The sequence below is a fragment of the Lepisosteus oculatus genome, chromosome 2, assembly GCF_040954835.1.
Source record: "Lepisosteus oculatus isolate fLepOcu1 chromosome 2, fLepOcu1.hap2, whole genome shotgun sequence".
In the NCBI taxonomy this organism is placed as follows: domain Eukaryota; kingdom Metazoa; phylum Chordata; class Actinopteri; order Semionotiformes; family Lepisosteidae; genus Lepisosteus; species Lepisosteus oculatus.
The window spans coordinates 25,537,924-25,554,267 of record NC_090697.1 but is presented as its reverse complement, the minus strand read 5'-3'; the positions used below and the strand labels follow the sequence as shown (position 1 = coordinate 25,554,267).

Sequence of the window (16,344 nt, the reverse complement as noted above, 5' to 3'; positions counted from 1 at the left end):
GACTGCTGGAAAAACATGATGCCCTTTGGGAGGTCTTGAAATAGCTAAAAGGACCATGTATAGTATATGTGTGCCACTGGATACATACATTTGACAGTGCTGCAGCTGCTTCTGTTGCAGAAAACGTTGCCTGGGGTGGCTGGTGGATGTTGGTGATTAGAGGAACAGTGGGCAAGAAGGCTCTGTAGATTAGGTGGTCAGCGGTATGAGATGATTGCTGTGTCTGGAACAGCTTGGGTGAAAGGGAAGGACGAGCAGAACGTGTTTTTGCGTGTAGGAATTCCTTGTGTGGTTAATTTCCTGAGGGCCATATTTGGCTCAAGAGGAGTAAATGGCTGTCAATGTAATGTGAAGGATATCCCATGCCGAAAGAATGTATTTTAAGGTCTTGGATTTTTAAGTCCATTTCAGTGCTGCGCTATTGACAAAGATTATTTCACATGGAAGACGCCACAAAGGAGATACTGTAACTGTATGAATCAATTAAGCACAAAAGAATTTTAAAGATAAAAGTACAGTAGGCCGTGCATCCCAACTGGCAGTCTATACAGTACTATTCTATATATTTAATTTTTTATCACATCACTTTTAATAACTGCTTGTCCAATTCAGGGTCACTGTGGCCAGGAGCAAATTCCAGGAAACACTGGTCTCAAAAGGGGGGATACAACCTGGATAGGATCCCAGTCCATCGCAGGGCTCACAGCGACACAAACACAAAGAATCACACCATAGTCTTTGGAGTGTAGGAGGAAATTCACATGAACACGGGGAGAACATACAAACTTCTCATGGTGGGCATCATTGTGAGGCAGCAACGCTAACCACTGCGCCACTCCCTTTTTTATCATATGCAGTATAATCTAATATTAAACAATTTCAAAGATACAGTATGTATAAAAATAAGTTCTCTTATGCCTTTCAAAATCCCAGGGTGCAACATTAAAATTACATTTTAATACATTTCAATACATTTCAGTACATTTCATCTGTAGGGCTGAGTGGATTACAGAACACATTTAAACAGTGACCAATGGACAGACAGTGGGGGGTGGGGTGCTTCATAAGAAGAAATTTCACAAGGATTTCCCGCAAGTCTACTCTGATTCACTTTTGTACACATCTGTTTAGGAAAAACAAAATAAAAAACTTAAACAACAATGCAAGTAGGGTACACCAAGGAAATAAGCTCAGTCATCAACCTTTTACATCACCTAATTGATTTTAGTCCAGTGACAGCAGGAGGAGATTCTGATTGTACAGGATATTTGCAGTTGATACAACAAATCAAGAAAATAAATGTATATACAGTTAGAGTTTCTTTTCATCATTTAGTGTTACATTTTCACCAAAATATTTACCATTTTAGAACTAATGCAAGCTTCCCAGAAATACAGAAGGTTGTGGGGCAACTGGCTCCGACGCCACTGTGGTCTTTTAAATTATGCTCCTTTAATTTAATATTCTCTGTAATTACTGTAACATGCCATATGGTCTCTTTAATACATTTTATTTTTAATTCTGCAGTAGAACTTTTAACTGGATTAATGCCCTATTTGGCACAGAATTCAACTAGAGTATAGTGCATGCCAGAACATGCCTTTTTGCAAGCCAATTTACAAAATAATTATACAATCCTTCATTACCGACATACTGTATATACTGGGCACCACACAGAACTGTGCTGTGCATTGCAAACAATACAGGGTATGGGCAGAATATGCACACAGATACAGACAATGAATGGAGAATTTAAGACATTTTATAACAGCAAAATTAAGCTACTGAATATGAACATTACAAAGACAATAGATACCTTTAAGTAAAGGAAAAAATGCTTTTTCAAAAAGAAATCTTTATCTTAGCCTTAGATTTTTTCCATAGTTACATATTCCTGCTTGTATGGTAATTCAATTACCATTAACAACAATGCATTTTCAATGGTTATTTGAAAATAATGTAGTTATATTGTGACAGATTTATATACCCTATAATATATGACCTTTAGCTTTTTTTTTCTCTGCCAAGCATAAAGCAAAGATTTAAGCTCCAGATCCATGTGTTTCTTGGAAGAAAGTGAACATCGCTCTCCCCTTGCTTCTGAGAAATTGAGAGTACGGAGTTCTGGTATGAGTAACAGTATTTTATAAATATCAAGAGCACAAGTGTGCTTTGAGAGACAAGGAATTGCCCACTACTGAGCCTCCCTTTGCCTCTAGAGACAAATCGATGAGAAATGTATAGCTTGAGTATACAGAATTTGATACAAAGTGAAAAATCCAGATGAACAATTTACATCAAGGACCAAAATTCAATTAAAGCTTTACAATTTGAAATTCAGAACAGAACAAAAATAGATTAATAAAAACCTGGTAGGAACTCACTTTTGCTCTTGACTAATGCCATGTTTATTAATGAAAGTCAATTTGTTCTCAAATAGATATATTATGGAGGTTTCATAGCTTCTGGTATCCATTTATAAAGTAAAACCACCATTAGAGTACCACCAAATTAAATCTTCCTGTCAAGCAGCCCTGAATTCCATCCAATGTGACTTCAATAAGCCATTGGCCTCTAAGATGTTAATTACTTCACAAACACAAAAAAACATTTTTTGCCAACTCTTCCCTTATTAGTGTTAAATGTTGTTCCGTACTCTTTCTTTCCTCAGGAACGTTTTAGAAGACAGCTCAAGAAACCTGTGCAGTACAAAACCTCTTAAACTCTGAAGTCTCAAAACTGTCTAGCCCACATACTTTTGATATCAGAACATGTATTGGTAACATCTGAAACAGCAGGACTGTTGGACTTGTTTTATTTATTCTTAATAGGAAGAAATGCAACCTGTCATTTTACAGGTGAAAAATACATATTTTACAAAAAAAGATACTGTACGTTAAACCCAGTATTGCAATTGCTGATTACATTCCCCATGGCTGTATACTTTGCTGAATTTTTTGCTTCACTTTCCGTTGTTATGTTTTGGAGGTCTGGAAACACCTTCTCATAACTCTCGTTCCTTAATGCAGTCTGTAAATATTCTTCTCCATTTGAATGATCAGAATGTAAATCCTTATTAAAACAAATCCACGTTGTCAGTGGCGACAGATTCATTTTGCTGGATGTATTTCAGAATGTCCATTTGATCCATGCTCTCCATTTTACTCTCTGGTATGGGAGCTGCAGGCAAACTGGCACCACTATTTGATAAAGACGAGGGTTTTTTTGCAACAGCTGGCTTGGGTTTAGGAGGCAGTTTAGGCTTTGGTTTTGCACTTCTGCTGACCTTAAGGAGTTTATCAAAGTCATCCTCTACCCTGAAAACACAGACAGAAGGAGAGTTTGGGAGCAAGGTTCACCCAACAGTCCCAGGAAGGCAAGACAAGTTTAATTTGTGCTAGAGCTTTTACATTCTCAAAAGAAATCACAGGGGTGAAGAAAGTACACCCACAATTGAAACCTCTTCATTTGTTAAAGTGAAAAGATTCCTCTAGATTCCTGTGCAGGCTCCCATCCTAGACGCTTTGTAAACTTATTGCAGTTTTGTGTTTTATCCTGCATTTTTCACAGCCAATGGTAAAAAGCATTAAAAACAAAGGCAAGATAAATGATGTGGATCTCCACATCCAAACAGTGCAGGTTATATGTTCCTCTTTGGACTTGGAGAAGTGCCCTTTAAAGAATAACAAACATATCATCCTGCCTGGTCTGACAGTTATTAATCTGGTTAAAAATACTCACAATTTTCCATTGAGGATGGGCAAAAGTGAAATAGTTCTGTTGCTCTATGTTCCAAAAGTGAAAACCAGTTTGGAGCACTGTATTGTTCAGACACACAAATCACAACTGTTGTTCTTTGATATGCTGATACTATAGATGTAACTACACATGCTTTTTCATTTTAATGTTTATGCCAAATACTTGAGCCAACACTGTGAAAGGTCTGGTTAAATCTTTCAGGACTGCAAGGTTTCTATGTGTTAAAGAAATCAACACACACTGCTTTGGCTTCAGTTTTGAAAGACAGTGAATGACAGGAAGGTTTAATTTATTAAGTTAAAGCATCTAAGATAATTTACTAATTAAATCTCCTAGACAAATCAGAAACAAGGATATGCTTGAATAGTATTGCATGTCTAAGAATTCTTTGAAAATAAGGCTTAACTAGCTTCTGGGAAAATCTGTCCCTGAGGTGACTTTGTGCGTGTCTGTGTTTGAGTCTGTCTAACCTATGATGGACTGGTCTCCCATCCAAGGTGTAACCTGCCTTGGGCACGTGGTTTACTTTGATAGGCTCTGGCTCCACTGTGGCCCAGTATTGGATAAAGTGGTTAGGAAATGAATCAATGGAAGAACTGTAAGCTACACATTTTAAAAGGTCTCAGAAAATTGGAAAAATAAATCCACATGAACAATTTGAAAAGCGCCTTCCTTTAGAGAAACTGTATCTTATGTAATGTTCAGAATTACAGTATGTGAAAAAATGTATAGGAGAATGAGAGAAAATCTCTTCTACTATATAAGGTTTGAAAAAATATGTATTCTCTAAAAATAAAAGATAAATAGAACAGTATTGTGTATTTTAAGGATTTATTATTCTCCATTTTCTTTAAATTAAAAATCTGTCAGAACAATGAGAAATGCATCACGCATAAAATGGTATCGCCACTCTTCAACTCCTCTGGGGAATATAGATTCGTCAATAGCTTTTGATGCTGTGGAAACACTTGTTGGTGTATCTTTCAAATGAATTATATAAAGAATTGTACAAACAGGGCCTTATGTTGTGTTTTGTACAATCAATTACAATTGGCATGACAATCACAAGCTCAATGAGAAACATGTTTTACTTTCCATAATTCATCTCTGAAGAAAAATGGGATATACTTGAATGGTAAACTGATAGATTAATTAACTAACAGACTGATTGACTGCTTTAGTGACAGATCTATAGAGCAAGTGAAGATTTAAAGGTTTTTCAATAACTCATAAAGCATTTTGACTGGACTACAGGTACAGTAGTTTGTATTTGTTTTTTATTACTAGTATGTGAAACAGCAATCGGTATTTCAATTACTTTCATTTGATCTTTGCATGTTGCTCTTGAATGATCGCAAAAAACAACAAAAAATTATTTCTTCTGTTAGTTCCTAGAGTAACTGGAAGCAACTCTTTTGCTGTTCACTGTCTACTCCAAACACCAGCATCTTCCCATATGCACCACATATAGAAAATATTAAACAAAGAGCAAGTCCAGAAGCTGAGCAGAAACACATGCTTTCATGTTTTGAAGAAATGAAATCTCATCAGTCTTCTGAAAAGCAATAATTGATCCAAATACATATTTTACCTCCTCTATGAATATTCTAGTTTTAGTTCAAATCTATTAGGCTTTATCAAAATCTAAAACAATTTCCAGTAAGCCCTCAGTTTAACAGACTATACTTTAATGGACTTCTGATTAATGAACAAAATATGCTAAAGCAGAATTATGTCTATAAAATCAGAAATACTGGACTCCCCGCAATATTGTAACAATGAAATGCACGAATAATAAAACAAAGTAAAAATAAATATTACACAGGTTTAAAAAAAACAGAAACATCAGTGGTAACCTGTAGTTGCAGGTTGAGACTTAAAATGGGTGTTGTGTTTCATATGGTTTAGCAAATTTTATACAGTATATTTACCACACATCAAATAAAGAGCTTACTGTATATATTTATGATAAAAAGAACAAGAACAACTTTCATTAACTGTGTGGAATACAATTGTTAAAAAAAGTTATAGTAAGAATATATAGTATAATTATGTATATTTTCTCATGTAATAGTGTTTTTGGTCTGAAAAAATGTAATTCTTAATTTAATAGATCACAATAACGGACACACCACATCTCCTATATGTCCATTAAACTGAGGGTAAACTATATCAATTATTTGACAATTTAAATACACAGTATCATAAGGACAGAGGTAATAGCAGTCATTTATAAAATCTCAATTTCTCCTGGACTGTTGAGCTTTAATGAGGGCCAGATGCAATAACCTTTTGGGATTAAGGTTTAAATAATATCTCTTTCATAACTGGAATTTAATAAAAATGTAAATGAAAAAAAAGTTCACATTCTCCTTACAATACCTGTCATTAAGGGATTTGCCTTGCAGCCTTTTTACATTACTGAGGGAATATTTTGCTAAAGCAGGAACAGTATGTTTTATTTTGAGGACAAATGGATAACAGGCTGAGCAATGCAGGCTTTTTTTTTCTAAAAGTGTTTACATTCTATCTACTGACATCTAATAAATCACTGTTCTGCCATTGCCAGATAATCCATATGAAAAACATTTTGCTTCACTTTTTGTCTTACAAAATGAATTCTTAGTAAATGAAGTCAAGACAACGACAGTCCTTACACTACGGCAGTGTGGGGTTAGGGTTTTTTCAATTCTGAGTTCCTGTTCTAACCAACTCCCAAATCCAATGTTTGAAAGAGACAACTGAAAAACTGGAGTATATCTCACACTTGCATTATACTGTACCACTTTGACAAATCTACGTTCCATGCTAGCTGTCCATAAAGTCTTTCAGAGCGTTTTTAGATGTTTATTATCTTTAATAACTATTATAGAACACATTTAAAAACAACAAAGAGGTTTAACAAAGGCCATATTAAGAAACACGTGTTTTGAAAGGATAAAGTGGCCAAGGGTAAGAATCCTTCAGAGGAATTTTAATAAGAAACACGCTTCAAGATCATGTTTGACATTTTAAACACGGTTGGAATGCACTTTATTACAAACTGGACATAGCTCACTTAAGACACATTAGAGTCTGGCTTAATCCGGTTTGAGTGCTCCTTTGAATTAACTTTTTACATGATGTTTTTTAGCTGGCCTAGTTTTGCGTAATCCCAGGACGAAAAATAAATGACATTTGTTTCCAAATGGTCATGATTTGTATTTTTTACAAGGCAATATTTCTGAGGTGAATCATAACTCATACATGGAAATAAAACACTTTTGCTCAATATTTCTCCTGTATTGTAAGTTACAAATCTCCACAAACACTGTGCACCTAAAAACCACAAATTATATTTACATTTCTAAAGGCTTTTACAGATCCTTGAAAAAGGATTCACTCTCCTTTAAATTTTCTGATTTTTTTGCATATTTTCACCACTGGAGGTTATCAGAGCTTTATGTGAGTCCTAGTGATACAGATTCAGAAATTCAGAATGCGTGTCAAAAGTCTCGTCTGTGACATACGGCACTATGATTCGGCATGCTGAACGTAACTTTTCACTGGCCAGAGAAGAATCATAGATGGTACTTGTGGTGTGTTAGATGTTAGTGAAAAGATGACCTTCAGTTAATTTGCATTATTACTTCTTTTAAATCCACTTAATATGGAATACTAATATGGAATCATATAACTATGAAACAGCTGAAACTAAAATACCTGAAGTATAATTTGACTCAATTTGACTAATGAATGTCATTAACAATATTAACAATATTTATGCATATAAATAATAGATGTATCTAAATATAATATATTTACCCTGTATAGATAGTAGTGGTATCTGAAAATAAAAGGTACTCAACAGGTACTTATGCATTAACATTTTCTGCATTGAATTCTTTAACTCGATCACTTACTGCAGTTATTTTGGAAAAGTTTTGATGTGCTCGTTTTAACCATATTTCTCATGAGCACTTGCTGTCATTATTCTTGTAATGGAAAATGAAAAGCAAATCAGAGTGACGCATTAGCGGATCGGTGGTATAATTCTTGCCTTTCACACAGTAGGTTCCCAGTGCAAGTTGTACTTTTAATAAATAGTCCCACTGATATAATAAAGATTTTTTTCTCTAATAATAAAATCGAATAATGTATGTACATATATAATGTATTATATAATATATATGTTAAATGTATTATACTATATATAAACATACATATATAATTATTTAAGTATGTAATTTAAATGAACATTTAAGTGGTTCATGGTGTTTTTTTTCAAATATTCCCTATAATGTAAATAAATAAAACTATTTGAGCCTTATGACTGTGCCTGTCTGTCTGTTGTGGACCTGACTGACTGAGATTTAAAAATCTCATTACAACATGCCCAGTGGGGTGTCACAAAACAACATGAGTTTTAATAAGGATTTATTATTATTTTTTCATAATGTATGAATATATTGTTTTCAAATGTTAAAACTCATGATGTAAAAATAGAACAAAAGCGTGTGTGAAAACATGTTCGGTATGAACGTGCGTACACACAGTACCTGAACAATTCCTCTGTTTCTTCGTCCAGTATGGAGTCAGTCTCAGCCCCGACGGCTGTGTGAGCAGTGGGGAGCAGCAGGGAATCACCTGCCTTCACTGCGCCCCCAAGGTCTGGGTCCTCAAACAACTTTAAACCACCTTTAGAAGGAAAGGGCACACAAAGTGATGCACAGCAGAGGAGATAACTGCAGAGAGAGTGTATTACATTAAATACTGTACATGCTAAATATGAATACTGTTATATGTCACATAAACATCTAAATTTCTGATGTTAGATTTATATACATCAATTCTTGAAGGCAGCAGGGTGGAGCACTCATAACTGCATCACTGTGTCTGCAAATCCTGTTAGGGACGCTGCTGTTGTATTCTTGAGCAAGGTACTGTACTTCACTCAGACTGCTTCAGTAACGGACCTGGCTGTATAAAAGCTTCAGCCAAACTAATTTAGAATCATCCACAAATGTTCAAAATTCTACCTTTTATTCTACCTGGTGATTGCAAATGACGATGTAGATACAGAAGGAATTTAGATTGTTCTGAACTACTGCTGACGTGCAAATTAAGTTAATAATGCCAAAGAACAAACCAATTTCTGCAAAACCTGTGCTCCTGAAACAGAAAACAGACAAAAAGCTGACATGATTTATTATTTATACCCATTTTATGGGTACTTTCCTATACCCTTTAAGCAGGTATCCTGCTAATAACGAATTCCACACATTAGAGGGCTTACATTTGATTGAATAGCTTTACTTAAACTAATAAGATGTGCAGTTTTCAGTATTTTCTTTCTGCATATCTTCCTGATAAAAGTAATATGGCACAAAAACAACAACTTTACGTTGTGTGAGCACTTTGTGGAGTTTGTGTTGTATTTCACATTTCAAATAGTTCAGACTATGAGTTGGACAAAACCCAGCCAACCAGCTACAGAATCTAACAAGGTGATCGTGCAATGCAATTGTATCATAGAAAAATATACATTTTCACACTTTTCACAAACATCAGAATGACAAACAGCAGTTTGTAATTAAATTACTACTAAATTACTGCTAACCCTCATCCTAACTATGATTGATAAGAGATCATTTACAACACAATTATAAAATCACTACTTAAGAACTTAGTAGCATAGTGTAAGATGTACTTTAGATTGTTTTATCTTGGTACATTAGTACAATTTTAAGAAGAGTTTAATAAACATTTATTTTGATACTTGTGCTTGTGTTATAACATTGCACCACATGACAAGTAAAATAAAAACAACTGCTACTGTCAAAATAAATAATAATGCTTCCAATCTTCTCTGGAGCAACCCAATATTTCTATGTCTAATGGTCCATGATGGTATTGTTTACTTAGTCTTGACACAAAGCTCATTTGCACTGTTTACTTTTATTCTTAACCAGTATCTTTATACTATGCATTACTCTAAGACCAAAATACTCAAGTCAATCTTCATCATTCACTGCTGTTAACATCATTGATGGATCTAAATATCCTGTCTCTGTACTGTGTGAGGTTGATGTTTAACTATTCACAGAAAGCAACCGTTCTTGATTTTTTAACAAGTAGTTTAATTTGGTTAAAAACATTAAAAAGAATCAAGACATTTTCAACAATTTTCAACTATATAGATTTAAACTTACTGTCTTTAGCAGAGAGGACTTTATTGGTTGTACTGGACACCTTTGCTGGTTCAAACAAATCATCATCTGGATCCACCTCTTCATCAAACAAAGAAAACTTCCCTTTTATCCGTTGCTCAGAAGCTGGCTTCTTTATTTTTTTAGATCTGGCAATGAAGAAAACAAAAACCCATAAGAGATATGCATATCTTAAATCAAAACAAAAGTCAACTTATTTAAAGATAAAAAAGCTTTTGATGCCACACTAGTGTATATATATATACCGTATATAAAATATATTCCTAGGCAAAAGATTAAATCTTAATGGACAAAAAACCTGAGATTATAAAAGACCTTCTTTAAAGAATCATACTCATCTGAATGGAAAAAAAAATCCATATTAAATTATTATATAATATGCAATGATATATTAAATTCAATAAAAAATGCTGCTTCAGCAACCTGAATATGTTACTTTCTGTGGACAAGAGTGAGAAAATGTACACTATACTGTAAATATTCGCAACATATGCGCAAAAGAAAATAGTCAGGTACGTTAATATAATTATATTTGATTAAATTCTAAAGAATTTGATTTCACTGGGTTCTCAGGATCTTTCAGACCAGAGGCGTCCAGTCTTTGTCCTAGAGGACCGATATGTCTGCAGGTTTTCACCTCACTTCATAACAAGCTAAACGATCTGGTCACTGGTTTAACTGAAACATGGCCTGGAAAACCTGCACACGCACGGGCCCTCCAGAACCAGGATTGAATTTTAAACAATAGAGGCCAGTAGAATCTTTAGACACAGTGTGAACTGGAGAGAAATAAAACAAAATAACAGCACAAGAGTATTTCAACAGATATGCATAGTCACAAGGGTAATTTTTTTAAAATACTCTCTAAAGAGACCAAGCAGAGGTGCACCTCATTTAATGACTTTAAAATTCTCTGCCCAAATGCAGACATATTCAAGGACATGTTCTTTTTGTGTCATAAATACGTTAGTATGAGAGGCTCTTCATGGGTACTTTAAATTTTCTGTATGACAGCTCCTCAATAGCAGAAACACTGTGTACCTTACACTGACCTAGGTACAGTACCTCCCTCTTCCTTGTCTTTGTGTTTTCTACAAAGGCCCTGCTCCTATTTTCCTGGCACTTACAAGCAGAGGAAGAGGAAAAGGGTCACTTGATTTACAAAGGAAACAGAGACTCTGAGCTGGGCTTGTCTATCAGTAACGCCAAGGGACAATCTTCTGATGTTCGGGCCATTTCTCCGTAGTCCAAGCCAACATTTGTATAATAACAGACTCTCTCTCCAGGGAATTCATTCCCTTACCCAATGATTTAATATGTTAAGCCTTTCTCAGTTACAGTAAGAGACTTTCCTACTTTTAATTTTACTGTTGTAACATAAAACCAACCTGATTTGGATTTGCCAAACTGTGTGTGTGTATTTCATGTCTCAGCTTAGATCTGCAAACCCTATAACCTGCCCTGGGTTGTATGAGGAAGTGTAGGCAGGCCCCTCCAAGTCTGGAACAGGAAGTTCTACACCCACTTGGGAGGCTTGTCCGGCATCCCTCAAAGCAGAACCGCAATCCTGCTAATGTCTGGAAGTCCTGACCACCTACACCCTTGGCAGTGTTCAGCCAATGACACTCTCCCATTTGGGAAATCCAGGTCACAACCGCCTCCTGATATGTCCCAGGTTCGATCGTGCAATGCCTAAATCACAAAGCTCAGCCTGCACTGGGAGGAGTACAGTTACTAATTGAGCCATGCGAGAGCTGCCTTTCTGCCTGCATGTTTTTACAGAATGTGTGCTCCTTGGCAACAATTCTGTATAAACATGAATACCATTTATGACACAGAATAAAACACAGGTGGCACTTTTGCAGCACTCCTATTATTGCCGTTGAGCTCTGTCACTAAGTGAAAGGAACAGATTGTTCACATTTTAAACATCTTTCAAATGAAATAATTAATTGAATCTTGTTTATGAGTGAGTGGTGAAAACAAGCCACTGAACATAATGACATGAAAGCAACTGGACATATCTTCTTAGCATTCTAAGGGCAGAGGCAATTTATTTAATGCAGTGTTTTGGCCAGTGCACTTCAAACATGTCGAAGACAAGATCAGCATGGCTCTTTTGGTTTTGAGATCTCTACATTCCACAAATGGCCCCTTCAGGAAGCATCATGAAAAGATTAATTTCTATTTTTCACACTTACAATCGTAACTTATCTTCTCACACTACTGACCTCGTCTTTAATATTCAGCCTTTTTTCTGTCTTGTTAGTGTTACCTGAACAGCCTGCTATCAGACACAATGAACACAGCTGGGCTTATCTGTCCTCCTGTGCTCTGTATCCTATACTGTATATGAAATATGTTAAGCATCAAAAGAAAACTAATTTCACAAAGTTATTATTAGGAAAATGATAGTTCTTGTAGCTGGCATCACACAAAAAAGGCTCAAGAGCCGAAACATCCTGTATTTTAGCTGGCCTTTTGGGTTTTTCTCTTACGGAAAGGTACTGCATTCCTAAATATTCATGGCTGGTGTAAACCAAGAACTAATGAACACAAGTATAAATAAAAAAAAAATGTTTACCAATTCATAACAGAAAGCCAGGTTCTTATTTCTGCTGATTTCATTCTGAAATGAACAGCAATAATCTAAGCAAACTGCGTCATTTTAGAAGGAATTTAAAGGTAGTTATACATAATCTTAAGAGACATTTTTATATAATGAGGACATCTGAGGAAAAAAAACAAACTCAGATTCTATTATTTGTTTCTTGTCTTATATTAGATTCTGAAACCATTCCCTGGAAACTTCCTCATGGTAAAGAAACTACTTTCACTATACATAGATGCTAATTAATGTCTGCCCGTATTCTGTATTTCAGATGACTTGAAAAATAAAACACAGTGTTGTAATCATAGTTCTACAAGAAAGAATTTCCTTTCTGGGAATATTTCTTCAAGATACATAATAGTTTGTTTCTTGCTGTAGTATTTTCAGTTGTCACTGCGAAAACTGGAATAAATGTGTATTAAAAGAAGCATATCAATCTTTTCATGCACGGGGGGTTTTAAGTAAATAATTTATGTGGATATTCATTAAATATTTCTGATGAAATCTGAATTAATTGATCATTCACGACTAGCAGTGACACACTCCAGTGACCTCATTTGTGAAAGTGTTGATTGAGGGGATTCAATCATGTTGAATATTAACCCTGATGAAAGTTAAGAAAGAATAACACTAAAAGGAAGCAATACATCCCACTTATTAGAATGCTTTTGTGAGATTATCATGTTGGAGACTGGATTAAGTGAGCGCACCAACATTCGGCACCTGGGGTGTCCATAGCTAGTAAAAACTGAAAAAGTGACATCAGAAGAAAGTTAAAGAGTTGATTTCCTTGTAATTTTCAGGGTGGAATTAACCACTACTTGATCCTTTGCAGTCGGCACACAACTGACGCAACTCCCCACTCAAACCTGTAAAGAACAAGCTGTTCTAAAGCACTTGAAAAATGCCAACCAGCTAAAAAACACAGAGGAAAAAAAGAATACAAAGTTCTGACTACAGGACAATTTCTTTAAAAGTGTGTTCCTCAATTCACACTTACTGACGGCATTTTTACTGGCCTGTCTGAGTCACTGCATTTCTGGACAGTTACCATGGCAACATGGCAAAAGAACCAGATCCCTGTGTGTTGCTTTTTTCAAACTCCTGGGAAAAAAAGAAGGTCCTAAATAAAGTTACATAAATAAAAGAATACTCAGATTTTATTTGTCATAACAGCTATTAAGGCTTCTTATGAACCTAAGTATGTACAAGAAAGTTTGCAGAAAAAGATGCTGGGTGTACAATGTTCTTGTCCTCACTAAAGGTCTGATCTATATAAATGGAGGATGTACAGTATTTGAAGGGGAAAAGAATAGAAATACTAGTGCTGTATTCTGAATATCAGTCCCGGGGGAACTGATGTTGCATTGTCTCTCACAAATGCAGTTTCCTCTTTATTCTTTCTCACTGCCCACTCCTTAACAGACATGGAACAGTGTGTCAAGACTGAACAATACGGATATAAATAGCACTGCTGAGTAATATATAATATACCTTTTCCCTTCCCTTTGGAAAAAAAAAGTTAAGTATTAGGTGGGTGATAATTTGTCGTGTGATTAATGTTCTAATGTCCCTATTTTATTACTACACAGATTCTGCCTTAAAGTGATGGCAGAGCATATAAAAACAAATAATTCTTCAAATAACAGAACATGAAGTAAGAACAAATACACATATCACAGTGATCTTAAATTACATTTAAATGCACAGATTTAAAAGAATATTAATGTATCTTATAAAAAAGTTTAACATCTCTTAAGGCCAGAAATAAAAAATAATATTTTTCAGGTTTTCTTATTTTTAATTAATGTTTCATCAATACATACAGTACCAAGAGGCAATAATTCAATACTGTGATTAAGATCATATTACGATTCCATAAAGACCCATACAGCAAATAACATTTCTTGTTTATTTCTTGTTTCAATGGAATAAGCGGAAGAAAGTGGCACAGGTGGACTCCATTCAACTAATTATGTGACTTATAAAGTCAAATGCTAGCACCATAGCTTATTTAGGTGTGTCATGGCAAATATTGCATAAATACTTATGCAATAAGTTATTTTCTGTTTTATATTTATAATTTATTTAAGAGGATATGTTGAATTTTGTTTTTTACTTTGACATTTATTTTTTGTGTCGGCCAATGGCAAAAAATCCCATATTATGATTCAATACTGTTAGACAATAAAATGTGAAAAGGTTTAAGAGAGGTGAAAACCACCGTACAGTAAGTTTTATCCATGCTGGTATGGATCATACATCATGAGGACAAGCAGGATGCAGTGACGCTTTGTGACAATTGTGACCATCTTGTGCCTTGACACAGGCCTGCAGCTTGTGAGGCATTTACTGACATAGATGTCTCACACATGCGTGAGAGAGATGTTTAATGATGCTGCAAGAACTGAAAAGTCAGGGCAGACTGTGGTTGAGAAAGCTGTAGTTAAACACGATGACCCACGCCATCTCACTAGTTTTCAACAAGATTTACATCTGACTTTTGTGAAAGCCAATTTAGCACTTGAACATTATGCACAAGAATGCTTTTGTAATCTTGCCTGTGTGAAGAAAAATATGACTGTTTGGGGAAAAAAAGCTGTCCGGGTCCAACAAACTTCTCTAACGGTGAAAAGAACACTAGTTTCAAGATACTCTACATAAAGAATTGGGAAGGAGTACAACATTAATATATTTAAAGGGCACAATGGTATCATAACATTATACTTAAGGAAATAAGCAAAGATATGCATAAGTTGTTTACATAATTCTTCCGACAGACACTAAGGACAAGGGTAGTACCCACGGACTAGAGAATTGATAACGTAGTGCGCATCCATAAAAAGGCTGACAAAACCAAACTAATTAGACCAGTAAGTCTGATTTCTATTACATCTAAGTTTATTAAAAGAATTTTGAGTATTTAATTAGAGGATCATCTAGAAAAGGCAGGTTTAATTAACTAACGTTCTTTGAAAAACAACAACAGCTACAGACACGTACAAAGCATACACTATGATATATTTAGGTCTTTGGATTAATTAAGTACTAAGTACCAAATGGGCTCATTAGGCAGCCCATTAGAAACCTCTCTTAAGTTCTTATGTTATGATTATAACTGGGCATTAATTATACTCTACAGCATCAGTTCACCTCCACCAAACTGATATTTGTCAACAACACATTTCTGTCCAAATCACTCCCTGGTGTCATTGGACACAGAGTAATGAATCAGCCAAACTCAGATTAAATGTCATTTGTCATAATAATCTTGATATCTTCTGTTGTCAAGGCTACCTTTAAGGCTACCTCTATTTTATTGACTAATGCTGCCAAGTAAGTTGTTGATGAGAAAGGATTTGTCCTCAATAAGACCCACAGCACTGCAAACCAGTCTCACATATAATGCCATACCGTTTTGTAACTAATTGGACTTTTTTCACACCCTGATATCAAAATGTACTGTAGCTCTGTCAAATTGAAAGTTGTGAAGGTGTTAAAGACGCACATTGTCTTAATTTGGTAACATTTGGAGTACCAAAATGAAGGAGATCACTAAGAACATCCGTCATCCTTACAGCATCCAAATATTTTTTATATTAATATTACAATTAATGTAACATTTTTCTGCTTCAGAGAATTCAGCATTAAAGGAGAGGAGAAGATTTATTTCAAACTAAAATTTACACTGTTTGTGTACTTTGTATACTTGTTGGATTAAAATTATATGTCATGCTGGAAACTACTTGGGGGATTTTGTGTTAT

At 35.0% G+C, this 16,344-nt stretch overlaps 1 protein-coding gene across 3 annotated transcripts in view; it reads right to left on the bottom strand.

Annotated features, from left to right (window-relative positions):
* Positions 1-888: 888 nt before the first annotated feature.
* Positions 889-16,344, bottom strand: part of hs1bp3 (HCLS1 binding protein 3) — a 32,723-nt gene continuing 17,267 nt past the window's right edge. For 2 of the 3 annotated variants that reach the window (XM_069199117.1, XM_069199118.1), the window contains exons 5-7: positions 9,951-10,096; positions 8,298-8,436; positions 938-3,317 (exon numbers count right to left, since the gene is read on the bottom strand). In XM_069199117.1, coding sequence (XP_069055218.1) covers positions 3,077-3,317; positions 8,298-8,436; positions 9,951-10,096 — 526 coding nt within the window. In that variant the 3' untranslated portion in view covers positions 938-3,076. Of the gene's footprint in view, positions 3,318-8,297; positions 8,437-9,950; positions 10,097-16,344 lie in introns of all 3 variants that reach the window. The other variant, XM_015357445.2, reaches the window with a different exon arrangement.